The sequence below is a fragment of the Esox lucius genome, chromosome 9, assembly GCF_011004845.1.
Source record: "Esox lucius isolate fEsoLuc1 chromosome 9, fEsoLuc1.pri, whole genome shotgun sequence".
Lineage (NCBI taxonomy): Eukaryota > Metazoa > Chordata > Actinopteri > Esociformes > Esocidae > Esox > Esox lucius.
The window spans coordinates 5276915-5290674 of NC_047577.1; the positions used below are offsets into that span (position 1 = coordinate 5276915).

Here is a 13760-nt window from a genome sequence, read left to right on the forward strand (position 1 = left end):
CTTTTGCCCAGAATTCATTTGGAACATCAATTGGTAAAAAAAGTTATTTAGATATGATTGGGTCCCATCAACGGCGTAGGTTTGTATTGTACATTTGGGGGGTCATGACCCCCCCATCCCCCCTATTCCTACGCCCTTGGGTCCAATATCGTATTCTCACATTGTATATCAGATTGAACAGACAGGCTGCTGGTGAAATGTGGACATGATGGTCTGATGGTCAGAGCTGCTGGTATAAAGATGACATGATGGTCTGCTGGTCAGAGCTGCTGGTATAATGATGACATGATGGTCTGATGGTCAGAGCTGCTTGTATAATGATGACATGATGGTCTGATGGTCGGAGCTGCTGGTATAAAGAGGACATGATGATCTGATGGTCAGAGCTGCTGGTATAAAAATGACATGATAATCTGCTGGTCAGAGCTGCTGGTATAAAAAGGACATGATGGTCTGCTGGTTAGAGCTGCTGGTATAATGATGACATGATGGTCTGATGGTCAGAGCTGCTTGTATAATGATGACATGATGGTCTGATGGTCGGAGCTGCTGGTATAAAGAGGACATGATGATCTGTTGGTCAGAGCTGCTGGTATAAAAATGACATGATAATCTGCTGGTCAGAGCTGCTGGTATAAAAAGGACATGATGGTCTGCTGGTCAGAGCTGCTGGTATAATGATGACATGATGGTCTGATGGTCAGAGCTGCTGGTATAAAGAGGACATGATGGTCTGCTGGTTAGAGCTGCTGGTATAATGATGACATGATGGTCTGATGGTCAGAGCTGCTGGTGTATAGAGGACATGATGATCTGATGGTCAGAGCTGCTGGTATAAAAATGACATGATAATCTGCTGGTCAGATCTGCTGGTATAAAGTGGACATGATGGTCTGCTGGTCAGAGCTGCTGGTATAATGATGACATGATGGTCTGATGGTCAGAGCTGCTGGTATAAAGATGACATGATGGTCTGCTGGTCGGAGCTGCTTTAAGTGATGTAATTTTGACAAAGCTGTTTTTGACTTTACAACGAGAACAACTAAATTCAACAAAAAGAAAGTTCAGTCTTTCTATATAACATTACAAAAGAGTCACAATATACAATCAAACTTGTGGCATTAGAATGTATTTGAAAGATTTTCTCAAAACTCCTATAAATGTTTTTATAACTATTTTCAACTAAGCTGGTCAATTAATATCCATATTATATTAATTAGTTTCCAACAGATTTTGATTCATTATGCACACAGGAAAATGTTCCAACTCTCTAAGTACACAGTTCATAACCAAATGGTCAACATGAGAAAGAACAGGTGGCTCGAAATAAGCTGTTGTTTTCAGTAGACCATTATGTTATTAACAGGATGTTGAATTATAACTGATTGACAGACATGTCCACTAGGGGGTGATGTTGACTTTTAGATGTTTAAGCTACCTGGTCTCAGCCTCAAGGTTTTAGACTGCTACATTATTGGGTCGGGGGAGTAGGTTAGGTCTCCTTTGTGGATCCAAGGAATGCTTACTGTAACTTTCCTTATGTCCTGTTCTGTTTAAACTTAGGTGGTCATGAGTCCTTGGATCACATCACAGGACTACCAGGCCCAGGTGACCCATGGCTGTCCCTTTCCAAAGTCCTCCTGGTTGCGTATTGAGTTGCTGACTGAATATTCTGGCTGCCACCCCACCTGGTCATCCCTGTCCACCTAGTCATCCCTGTCCACCTGGTCATCCCTGTCCACCTGGTCATCCCTGTCCACCTGGTCATCCCTGTCCACCTAGTCATCCCTGTCCACCTGGTCATCCCTGTCCACCTAGTCATCCCTGTCCACCTAGTCATCCCTGTCCACCTGGTCATCCCTGTCCACCTAGTCATCCCTGTCCACCTAGTCATCCCTGTCCACCTGGTCATCCCTGTCCACCTGGTCATCCCTGTCCACCTAGTCATCCCTGTCCACCTAGTCGTCCCTGTCCACCTGGTCATCCCTGTCCACCTAGTCATCCCTGTCCACCTGGTCATCCCTGTCCACCTGGTCATCCCTGTCCACCTAGTCATCCCTGTCCACCTAGTCATCCCTGTCCACCTGGTCATCCCTGTCCACCTAGTCATCCCTGTCCACCTAGTCATCCCTGTCCACCTGGTCATCCCTGTCCACCTAGTCATCCCTGTCCACCTGGTCATCCCTGTCCACCTGGTCATCCCTGTCCACCTAGTCATCCCTGTCCACCTGGTCATCCCTGTCCACCTAGTCATCCCTGTCCACCTGGTCATCCCTGTCCACCTAGTCATCCCTGTCCACCTGGTCATCCCTGTCCACCTGGTCATCCCTGTCCACCTGGTCATCCCTGTCCACCTAGTCATCCCTGTCCACCTAGTCATCCCTGTCCACCTGGTCATCCCTGTCCACCTAGTCATCCCTGTCCACCTAGTCATCCCTGTCCACCTGGTCATCCCTGTCCACCTAGTCATCCCTGTCCACCTAGTCATCCCTGTCCACCTGATCGTCCCTGTCCACCTGGTCATCCCTGTCCACCTAGTCATCCCTGTCCACCTGATCGTCCCTGTCCACCTGATCGTCCCTGTCCACCTGATCGTCCCTGTCCACCTGGTCATCCCTGTCCACCTGGTCATCCCTGTCCACCTGGTCATCCCTGTCCACCTAGTCATCCCTGTCCACTTGGTCATCCCTGTCCACCTATTCATCCCTGTCCACCTGGTCATCCCTGTCCACCTGGTCATCCCTGTCCACCTATTCATCCCTGTCCACCTGATCATCCCTGTCCATCCACCTGGTCAAGAAAAGACTTCCACAGGATTCCACATAGTTATGAATAATAACATTTATTGTGTTTATTCAGTTTGCCTCACAGTTAACACAGTACATTATAGAAATCTTCTTAAACAAAGAAAAGTAATTCTGACATATAACCCATGTAACTACGGTAAGAATACTGTGTTGCTCCGCTGTCCAAAATCCCGGAAACCCACTTTGTTACAGCAGAACACACAGCTGTTAAGTCCAATCACCAGTCTTAAAGTGATGGAAACCAAATAAGAAAGATAATGAAAATGTGACATTTCCTGTAGGGGAAACACAAGTAGAGGGCGATGAAGGCTCATTCACATATACATTGTTGCCACACACAAACACACACACACACCATTTTGTCTCACCTCCACAAGAGGCAGTGTTGGTTTTGGAGGAGACTGGATGTGTTGATTTCCTGATTCCTGTCTGTCTGTAGAACAGGAGCAGAGACAGTCCTAACACTGTCACCATGACTACCAGACCAACACTGGTCCAAACCGTCAGACATCATGTGTGCATGTGTGATCAACTCTTTTTTACAGATTTAGTTAAGAAAATGAAAATTTGATTATTTTAGAGAAAGATAACCTGTCTATCTTTGGTTATTAGAAAAAGTCTGGAACATCTCTTTATCCAGTTTTGGATCATGAATATAGTATATAGATGTTAGCGACAGCTTCTACATTTAAATGCATTTTTGTTTGAAAAAAACTTTCTCAACTTCTGCAGACACGAATGTTCAAACATTATTTTGAGTGCTACCAAATTGCCCTAAATATTTCAAATGGGAACTTCAACTGAGTGACTTCACTGTTGGGACAGTGTCTCAATTGGGGATGCCAGTCATATTTATGTCTGCCTACAAAATGATTAAAATTCAGTTAGTAATGCTAACAAATTACAGAACCACTAGAGGGTGCTATACACTCACACACTCAGACCAGGATGGTAACCTGTCACATCTCAACCAACTATCCTGTAGAAGTTGTTGTGGACAAAAGCAAATACACACACACACACACTCACCGCTCTCTCTCCTCTCCACTGAGGGCATGTTGTGCATTAAAGTAAGCTAGCTGTGTAGGTGTTGGTCTCATGTTACCTCTGTCCTCTCCACTAGGGGCAGTGTTGATGTTATAGTTCACTGGTTGTGGAGGTGTTGGTGTCCTATTTCCTTTCTCCTCTCCACTAGGGGCAGTGTTGATTTTGCAGTAGACTAGCTGTGGAGGTGTTGGTCTCCTGTTTCCTCTCTCCTCTCCACTAGGGGCAGTGTTGATGTTAGAGTAGACTGGTTGTGGATCAGAGCCAGGACCAGTCCCATCACTGTCACCATGACTACCAGACCAATATTGGTCCAAAATATCAGACCTGAACACAGACAGGGAAAGCTCTGTGTCATGAGGGATAAAACCTTTCAGGAAGTTTCCCATAATGTCCAGTTTTCTAGAAATGAATGTGAATTTGCAACACTGTGCCTTTCAGACTATAAATATCACAGTGATGGATACTTGCCATGGTCGACCGATTGCTTGGTCTTCAGTGTGGCGCAGCAGCTGCTCACCACAGAACCACAATTACATCACTTCCTGTTGATCTCTGATAGGTACATCTACACCACCAAGGCCAAGGCATTTCCCCTTCTGCAACATACACTGTCTGTCGCTACCAAGTAGTAAAGTGTTTTTGTCACCATTGAAATTTGCATGTTCACACTGACCGCCCACCACTGGAGAACAACGATAGTGTTTGACATAGAGGGATGAACAGAGTGACTAGCGTGTGTTGTATTGAGAGAGACCACTGATGAACAGAGAGAATAGAGTCTGTTGTATTTAGAGAGACCACTGATGAACAGAGAGAATAGAGTCTGTTGTATTTAGAGAGACCACTGATGAACAGAGAGAATAGAGTCTGTTATATTTAGAGAGACCACTGATGAACAGAGATAATAGAGTCTGTTGTATTTAGAGAGACCACTGATGAACAGAGAGAATAGAGTCTGTTGTATTTAGAGAAACCACTGATGAACAGAGAGAATAGAGTCTATTGTATTTAGAGAGACCACTGATGAACAGAGAGAATAGAGTCTGTTGTATTAACTGAAACCACTGATGAAAATCAGATACCAATGATGTTCTGCAGCTTCACTACCATTTCATGTTACAGCATGTTAGCCATGTAAAAGGAAGAAGATCCATCATAACTGAAGTTGATGAAGAGTGACACTGTGTCTCTTCAGCCCTAATTGACAGAGACCAGAGGTTTGAGGATGGGGAAGAGGGGGTTGTGAGGGTTGAGAGGGCCATAGAAACATGATCTCTGGCAGTGACAGTTTTATAGTAGAACAATCTGTGGTTGAAAATCAGGTATGTGAATTGCCATAATTCTACTGTTTTACTCATGGAATTATATTAGCATAGCATCCTGAATTGTCTCTGTGAAAAAGTTTTTACTCACTGTCCATAACTTTCAGATACACCTACTGGAATGTGTCTGAGTCAAATCTGTTCACTACACACCAGTATGTCCCAGAGTCTGACTTCTTCAGGTCCTTGATCATCAGCAAAGACTACATTTTTGAAGAAAAATATACAGTGTCTTCCTTTCTCAGTATATTTCTGTCGGTTATCAGATTCAATTAGTTTTTGGCGCCATTTGTAGAAGTACTTCTTTTTGGTCTCTGCCCTAAGGTGTGAACATTATATTTGAACTAGTCCTCCTACAACTCCCATCATAATAGTAACAGCTCACTCCACAACATGCAAAGCTGCTGAACAGGAATCACAGAGTAAAGTCAAAGATGAGGTCATATATATGAAACTCCCAGAAACATAACTTAGTCATGGCATATGGCCGTAAGAGTTTTTTTTTTTCGAGACTCTCGGTTTCCTAGCTGTGTGGCTTCAGGTGGATTGATTGGGACCTGCTCTCCCATAGGGGTGAGACAGCCCGAAGACCAGAGGTCAGGTAGGGGTGTAGGCCTTTAGCCTGAAGGTAAGGAGAGGCAGGTCCCCTTCTTGAGCAAGCACCACGCTCTTATAGTGGATGCAAGCATCAAAGAAGCCAGTGGAGTTTGTGGAGAAGCGTATTGGTTTGGGACAACAAGGCAAACTGCAATCTTCTAGGATGCATTTTGTGAAGTCACATCAGGGAGCCCCACCAGCAGGGGGTGGTATTAGTCCAGACATTAGATAACCCTAACCCTGCACTGGATTAGTTCCTGCATTAGACTAGACTAGTTCCTGTACTGCTTCCAGTGTAATGCAACACTGGCAGGAGTGACATGTTTGCCTGGATGTTGCTTTGCACTTTGGGAAGGTAACAACATGGTGATTATAACAGTGATCAAGAGTATATGACAAAGACAAGTGAAATTATTTATGGAGAGAAGAGAGGGCTCAGAACCAAAGCCCTGGGGAACACCAATACTGACAGCCAGCAGAGATGATACGTTCCCAACCGCAAACACAACAGACCTAAGAGTTTGAAGATGAGGCTCTGATGGTTCACTTTGTCGAAAGGAATGGATAGCTCTAGGAGGATGAAAGCAGAGGAGAGAGATTCAGTCTGGACTCTCTGGCACTGAGTAAAGATGTCCCATTGGAAAGAAACACCTAGAAGCATAACTGGTCATCATCAGAGAATGTGAGGAGGGTGGAGAGAAATGTTGGAAGAGGCTGAAACAAAAGACTAATGGAATAAACATTTAGAAGATGGGAGATTTTACTGGGCAAAGAACAGCTGTAGGTGAAGTCGTCCAGTAACATGAGTGGTGAGACGTTGTCAGGCAAAGAGCTCAGTGACATGTCAAGCTTTTGAGGATAAACCACTCCCCCTGGAAGATAAACCACTCCCCCTGGAAGATAAACCACTCCCCCTGGAATTTAAGGGTTAGGTAAAGAATCCATGTATGATTCGTTAAACATGGTTAGCACATGTCAAGGTAGGCAGGGAAAGAGGAGGTGCAACCACACAGGGTCTGTTTATTTTGGTTTAGTCAAGTGCACCTGTTGCTACTGTAGTTGACATAGACATTATAAAATATGTCCATGTTCTTAATACAAAACCTTTGAAATGTATTAAGACTCCTTCACATTATCTTTTGTTACAGGAGTGATCGAGAATTTCTAAAAAATAATATATTTTTGCCATCAATCTATGCACAATACTGTGATGGCAATTTCTAAAGTCCAATCTATTTATGAAAATGATAGGTAAGACAGAGGAAAACTCAAATGCACAATAAACAGTTTTATTCTTGCAAGGAGAGAATACACAGGTTACAAAGTAACAATGAATAATCTCTAAATCAGTATAGGAAATGCATCAATATATAAGGAGGGAAAAAGGGGGTGTGGTAAGATGCTGCCCCTCTGTCCCATGTCAACCAAACACACCCTTTGTTCTGTCACATGTCCTGGGCTTGACACAAGGGACATGGTGTCTTCCCTCATGTGGTTAACTTTCTTAACCCTTAAGGGGGAATTAAAGCATCTGAGCAACCTACTGATGGGAAGATGATTAACCCTAAAACTACTCGTGGCCAAACAAGAATGCCCCCTAAGACAAAACCCAGATCCCCTCTCCCACACTCCTCTATGCATTTAAACATTGGGACTCAGTCCTTTACTCAGAATATATTTTATCAGGTTACAGAAATGTCCCTAACAAATACCTAATATCCACAATGCAAAAACAGAATTTTAGAAATGTTTGCCAAAATACTGAAAAATAAAATGGGAATATTCTACACAGCGAGGGCCAAAGGGGCCTGGTGACAGAAGGCAGGTATGTTCAGGCCCGGTGGCATCCCCTGTGGGCAACCTCCCTCAAAAATGGTAAATCATTGAAAGCTCCCAGGAGCACAGTGGCCTCCATCAATGTGAAATAAAACCATCAAGACTGCAGAGCTGGTCATCCAGCCAAAATTAAAATAAAATAACTGGGCAAGTTGGGTCGTGTTCAGTGAGGTGACCGAGAATCCTATGGCCACTCCAACAAAGCTGGATTGTAAGCATTTATGGGAAAGCCTGCCAGGATGAATGCAGCATTCTATCAGGCTCTATCTCCTGCATGCAGGAGTGGCTAGACAAAAGCCACTCCTGAGTAAAAGGCGAATGACAACAGTAAAAGATATATGGCATGCTGCCTGAAGTACTTTGAGAGTAGTGCCTGAATGCCAAACATTTGCAGAACACAAAGTTCCACTCATTGGCTGTCTATTACCATCCCGATGGTGAAGCATGGTGGTGGGAGCATCATGTTATGGGGATGATTCTCAGCGGCAGGGAAACTGGTCATGATTGAGGGAAGGATGAACAGCACAAATTACAGTTCCTGTTGTAGCACAAACCAGATAAACTCTATTTTAATTGTGGAAATGCTTCATGAGAAAAGTTAAATTGATGGCAGTATTATATTTTCCCATAACCTATTTTTACACACAGCTCTTTCCACTACTAAACTGTCAACTTTTACACCAAGACCCCATGTATCCTCAACTCCCCCACAACTCTCTGGAACATTTCCAAAGCTCTTTACAATTTTTCCAACATTTGAAATCATCACTGAAATCAACACTTCACTAATAGCAGGTGTGATGCATCTTTATAGATATAACTATTCATGTTCATATATTGGAATGCTCTTATGTTTCTTTATCGCTCCTTGTCTACTGTGAAATCCAGATATTTATTTTCCCTGTTTGCCTTTTTCTCCTCCCTTTTATCTCCAGTTTTGTATTCCAGCAATTTTAAAATACACTAAAACTAAATGATGGGATTGAAGTGTAGCTAGTGAGCTTCAATTTGAAATGATTCTCATTCACTTTGGATGAACCACTGGGAAAATGCTTCATATTTTCATGCAGTCCCCCCATCTTAGGGTCCCTGAAGAAATATGGTTTATTCAATCTTTAGAGCATCATGATCTGTATGTTCCCAATGGTTCATCCAAAGGTCCAGGTGATCGTCTGCATGTAGAGTAGTTTGGTGAATTTATGATCACCTTCGTACATGAGGAACCTGACAGCTCATGAATACAATGCAAATATGTTTAGCTCCTTCATTTTAAAATAGTTTAAATAAATCAAATCAGGTACGTATGAAAATGCAACAACACTGTTTTAGTTCATTCTAGAATGCACATCAGGTACGTATGAAAATGCAACAACACTGTTTTAGTTCATTCTAGAACGCACATCTGGTATATATGAAAATACAACAACACTGTTTTAGTTCATTCTAGAATGCACATCAGGTACGTATGAAAATACAACAGCACTGTTTTTGTTCATTGTAGAATGCACATCAGGTAAGTATGAAAATACAGCAACACTGTTAAATTCATTCTAGAATGCACATCAGGTACATATGAAAATACAGCAACACTGTTAAATTAATTCTAGAATGCACATCAGGTAAGTATGAAAATACAACAACACTGTTTTAGAGCTGATTTCAACACTTACTTGTTACAAAATAAGAATAACAGCTCCGGCATCATTATGTGGGCATAAGTATTGGGGGAATTTGGCCAACGGGAGATTCAGTTCTATCTTTTGAGTTTGGTGTCTGTAGGCATTATCCAGCATGAAGGCCAGTGAGCTGTCCATTATGGAAAAGCTAGCAGTTTTGATGCTAAAAGAAAAGAGAAACTCAATTAGAACTATAGTATGTCAGCCCTAGCCAGATAGTTTGGAATATCCAGAAAATAGAAACTCAATTAGAACTATAGCATGTCAGCCCTACCCAGATAGTTTGGAATGTCCTGTCAATAGAGATAAATCCCTGGTGTCTTTACCAATCAGTAATGACTAGGTTGGCCAAGGAAAACAACAGCAGTTGATGACAGAAAAATTATCAGAGCTAAAATAGGAGGGTTTTCCATTAATTGCTTGTCTTTTCACTTGACTAAAAAGTTGATAGTTATTGCATCAATGTCATTCACGTATGAAAGAATAACTAACATTGTTGTAACATTAAATAAAATAGCTTTGGCTGTGTAAAGTTTGTTTTCATTCTCATTAGCAATTGCTCAATTCTGATGAATATTCCAAGTAGTAAGATACTAGTATTACTGGCTATTAAGCTGTTAAAATGGCAAGTGGCAAAAGCCATACACATAATAGATAATATATGTGGTGGAAGTAAACTTTATAAGAAATGTTATTCAGTTTAACACAATGCTAAATGGTGTCTAGCTAAATATTCAAACCAGGCGTGATGTTAATGCATGACCAAATTTTGAGACACAATTTTAAGAAGTAGAAGGTCCCAATCGGCCCCAATACGGCACACCAGCATACAATATACTAAACAGTATGTTCTTCACCATTATCTGCTAAGTACATAGGCTACTTGTAGTGCGTAGCATAAAGTGTGCAATTTGAGATTCAGTCTGTCTATAATCCATTTTCAGACAATGAACAACTGATCAACTGCCTCTACAACTCAGAGGTTGTAGAGGCAGGACCAACAGGGTAGGTTGTAGAGGCAAGACCAACAGGGTAGGTTGTAGAGGCAAGACCAACAGGGTAGGTTGTAGAGGCAGGACCAACAGGGTAGGTTGTAGAGGCAGGACCAATGGAGTAGGTTGTAGAGGCAGGACCAATGGAGTTGGTTGTAGAGGCAGGACCAACAGGGTAGGATGTAGATGCAGGACCGACAGGGTAGGTTGTAGAGGCAAGACCCACAGAGTTGGTTATAGAGGCAGGACCAACAATGTAGGTTGTAAAGACAGGACCAACAGTGTAGATTTTAGAGGCAAGACTACGTGTGTCTTTTATTTCAGCTTTCTGGTATTCTCATACAACTGGTTAACCTGCACAGAGAACCAATGGTTTTAAGAGAGATTGGACAACTTTCACAATTTAGAGAACTGTTTTATTTCCAGAATTTACATTACCCTGGTTGGTTTTGAGCCCCATGCCTTCCCAAACCTGTTCCTGGAGATCTACTGTCCTGTAGGTTTTCTCTCCAACTCTTATTTAGCACAACTGATTCTAATAATTTGCTGGATGAAAAGCTTTACAGGGGTTAGTCATGAATGGGTTTGAAGAGAAAACCCACAGGACAGTAGATGTCTAAGAACAATCAATCAATCAAATTTATTTATAAAGCCCTTTTTACAAAAGCAGTTGTCACAAAGTGCTTTTCCAGAAACACCCAGCCTTAATCCCCAAGGAGCAAAAAACAGTAGTGTTGAATTTCAGTGTCTAGGAAAAACTCCCTAAGAAGGCCGAAATTTAGGAAGAAACCTAGATAGGACCCAGGCTTGGAACAAAGTTGGGCAGTCCTGTTATTTAGGCCATGGAAACTGATATCAACAAAATGGTTTTCAGAATTGCACTTTTCACACTGAAAGGAATGCTCAATGGTCTATTTCTAGAAATCTGACTGTTTTCAAACTGTTTTCAAAAAGTATTTACTCTCTGTGTACTAAAAATAAAATTATGGTGGATGTCAAAATGTTATTAATTATTATTAATAACAATTTGCATTGTGAAAAGTAACATACCATATTTAAGAGGACTCCTAGCGCTAATTCAATATATAAAAACTAAAATGCATGCGAACAAACACACACACACACACACACACACATCTTACCTCTCCACTAGGGGCAGAGTTGATGTTATTAAAGACTGGTTGTGGAGGTGGGGTTTGTCTGCTCCTTCCTCTCTCCTCTCCACTAGGGGGAGTGTTGATGTTATTATAGACTGGTTGTGGAGGTGGGGTTTGTCTGCTCCTTCCTCTCTCCTCTCCACTAGGGGGAGTGTTGATGTTTGAGGAGGCTAATGGAGGTGGAGTTGGTCTCGTCCTTCTTCTCTTGTCTCCATTATGGGCAGTATTAACGTTATCGTAAACTGGTTGTGGAGTTGGTGTTGGTTTCAGGCTTTTCATCTCCTGTCCACTAGGGGCAGTGTTGGTGTTAGAGTGGATTAGTGGTGGGGATGTCTCGATGTCTCTCCTCTTTTTGTAGAACAGGAGCAGGACCAGTCCAATCACCATGACTACCAGACCAACACTGGTCCACACCATCAGACCAGTAGACAGTCTGTTGGTAGAGTCTGCAAGACAATGTGTGATTAATTAAGGAACTATGAGTAAGACACTAGTAGTAACCATAGTAACATAATGTACCATTGTGTCACCAGCTAATCAATACAGAACATCATGAAGAAGCATCACTTCCTGTTGACCTCTGTGGCTCTCACAAATAACTGTACATCATGGAGGCCATAACAATATATCCCAGAATACATTTTTCCTACACTGAAATCAATGAAGTTTTACACTCACTCTGTCCTGCTCCAGGAGAGTCTGAGGGAAGAACATCTAGAGGGGGAAGAAGATAGAGAGAAAGAAGGAGAGTTTAACTTGGCCAAGGTGTGTATAGACAGTCTGTACTGGTTGTGTTTCTGTGTTTTTAGAACATTCTTGATCATTTTAATATTCAAGCGATTAAAAACGAGTTTACTGTAAACTGTTCAAGAAGTATTAACTGTTTAACTTGCCTTGACCATGTAAGCATAAAAATAAGCTGTGCCAATAAAACCCTTGTCAATGTACTTGACACAGAGACATTGAGAGACAGCAATAGAGAGGAGTAGTGACATTTGTCCAATGTCCAAATTGACATGATTGATTTTCTCCAGAATCAAAAGCATTTAATATCACAGCATCAGTTTGGTCTAATAAGAGAGATATATAATACCTGCTGCAGATGTCAGAAACATTTTGGAACCGTTTGGGGAGGTTCCAGGGATGTTTGGGAGGGTTGTGAAGACATGGGATGTTGGGGGGACAGTTGATGGTTTAGTAGTGGGAGGAGCTGTGTGAATAGAAGGTATGGGAGACATACAGACTGTCACAATATTATCATCCTGAAAACAAGTCATGAAGAGTTGTTTGAAATGTTGAAGTTAAATATGATGAAGTGTCCACTTACCATCAGTAACTGTCAGATGCACCTCTTGGTATGAGTCCTTTATAGATCTCTCCACTCCACACCAGTATGTCCCAGAGTCTGACTTCTTCAGGTCCTTGATGGTCACAGTGATGTCTCCACTTCCATAGTCTGTTATATTGTATCTACCTTGATTTACATTCCTGCTCCCTTTAGTTTCAACCAGAATATCTTCACCAGAACACGTCTCCTTACAGAAGTACTTGTTGTTGGTTGAAGCCCATGAGAATGAACAGGAGAAAGTGACGTGTCCTCCTACAACCACCTGACTGGGAGGTGAAGCCACAGCAGACAGAACTATGAAACAAGACAGACAGTGTATAATCACAACAGATACATTACCCTGAGATAACGTATAAACCTACATATTTTACTTGATCCCTACTCACTTCCATTCAGATAGTAACACATCAATCATTTTTATTTGGATTTAAAAAATGTACATAGAAAACATAATATAGACAGAATAATTTCTAAACACAGACAGACTCACCTGAGAGGAGACAGCAGGAAACAACATTAAGGACCTTCATTCTGAACAGTTATTCACAGTCACGATACTGTCACTATAGAATATTCTACTGTTACCCTGACATTTCTATTCTACCTCATAACGAATATGCTAGATCAGGTCCACAACAGCAGTTCTATCTACAACTAAAGTTACTCTACTTTCACACTCTCTATTCTGTTCCTATAATAGCTCCTCAGCTTCCTTTAATTAGGTTGTCTAATGTACATAAATCCACACCCCTGCCCAAAACATTTTAGGTACATGTAAAACTAAAATAGACAAAATAAAGTGTAAAGACAAGCGGACTCACCTGAGAGGAGACAGCAGGAAACAACATTGAGGACATTCATTCTGGAACAACAGTAATTCGCAGGCACTATACTGTCACTATAGGATATTTTACTGTTACTGTGACGTTTCTAGTCTACTACATGTGGAAAATGATAGATCAGGTCCACAACAGCAGA

General features: G+C 41.9%; 1 protein-coding gene across 1 annotated transcript; it reads right to left on the bottom strand.

The window, feature by feature from the left end:
* Positions 1 to 10002: 10002 nt before the first annotated feature.
* On the bottom strand, positions 10003 to 13760 carry LOC105029350 (CMRF35-like molecule 8). Its single transcript, XM_034294484.1, has 6 exons — positions 13604 to 13760; positions 12762 to 13076; positions 12528 to 12644; positions 12113 to 12148; positions 11420 to 11880; positions 10003 to 10631 (listed from the first exon to the last, which is right to left on the bottom strand). Exons 1-6 carry the CDS (start codon positions 13641 to 13643, stop codon positions 10593 to 10595), a joined length of 1008 nt encoding a protein of 335 aa, XP_034150375.1. The 5' UTR covers positions 13644 to 13760; the 3' UTR covers positions 10003 to 10592.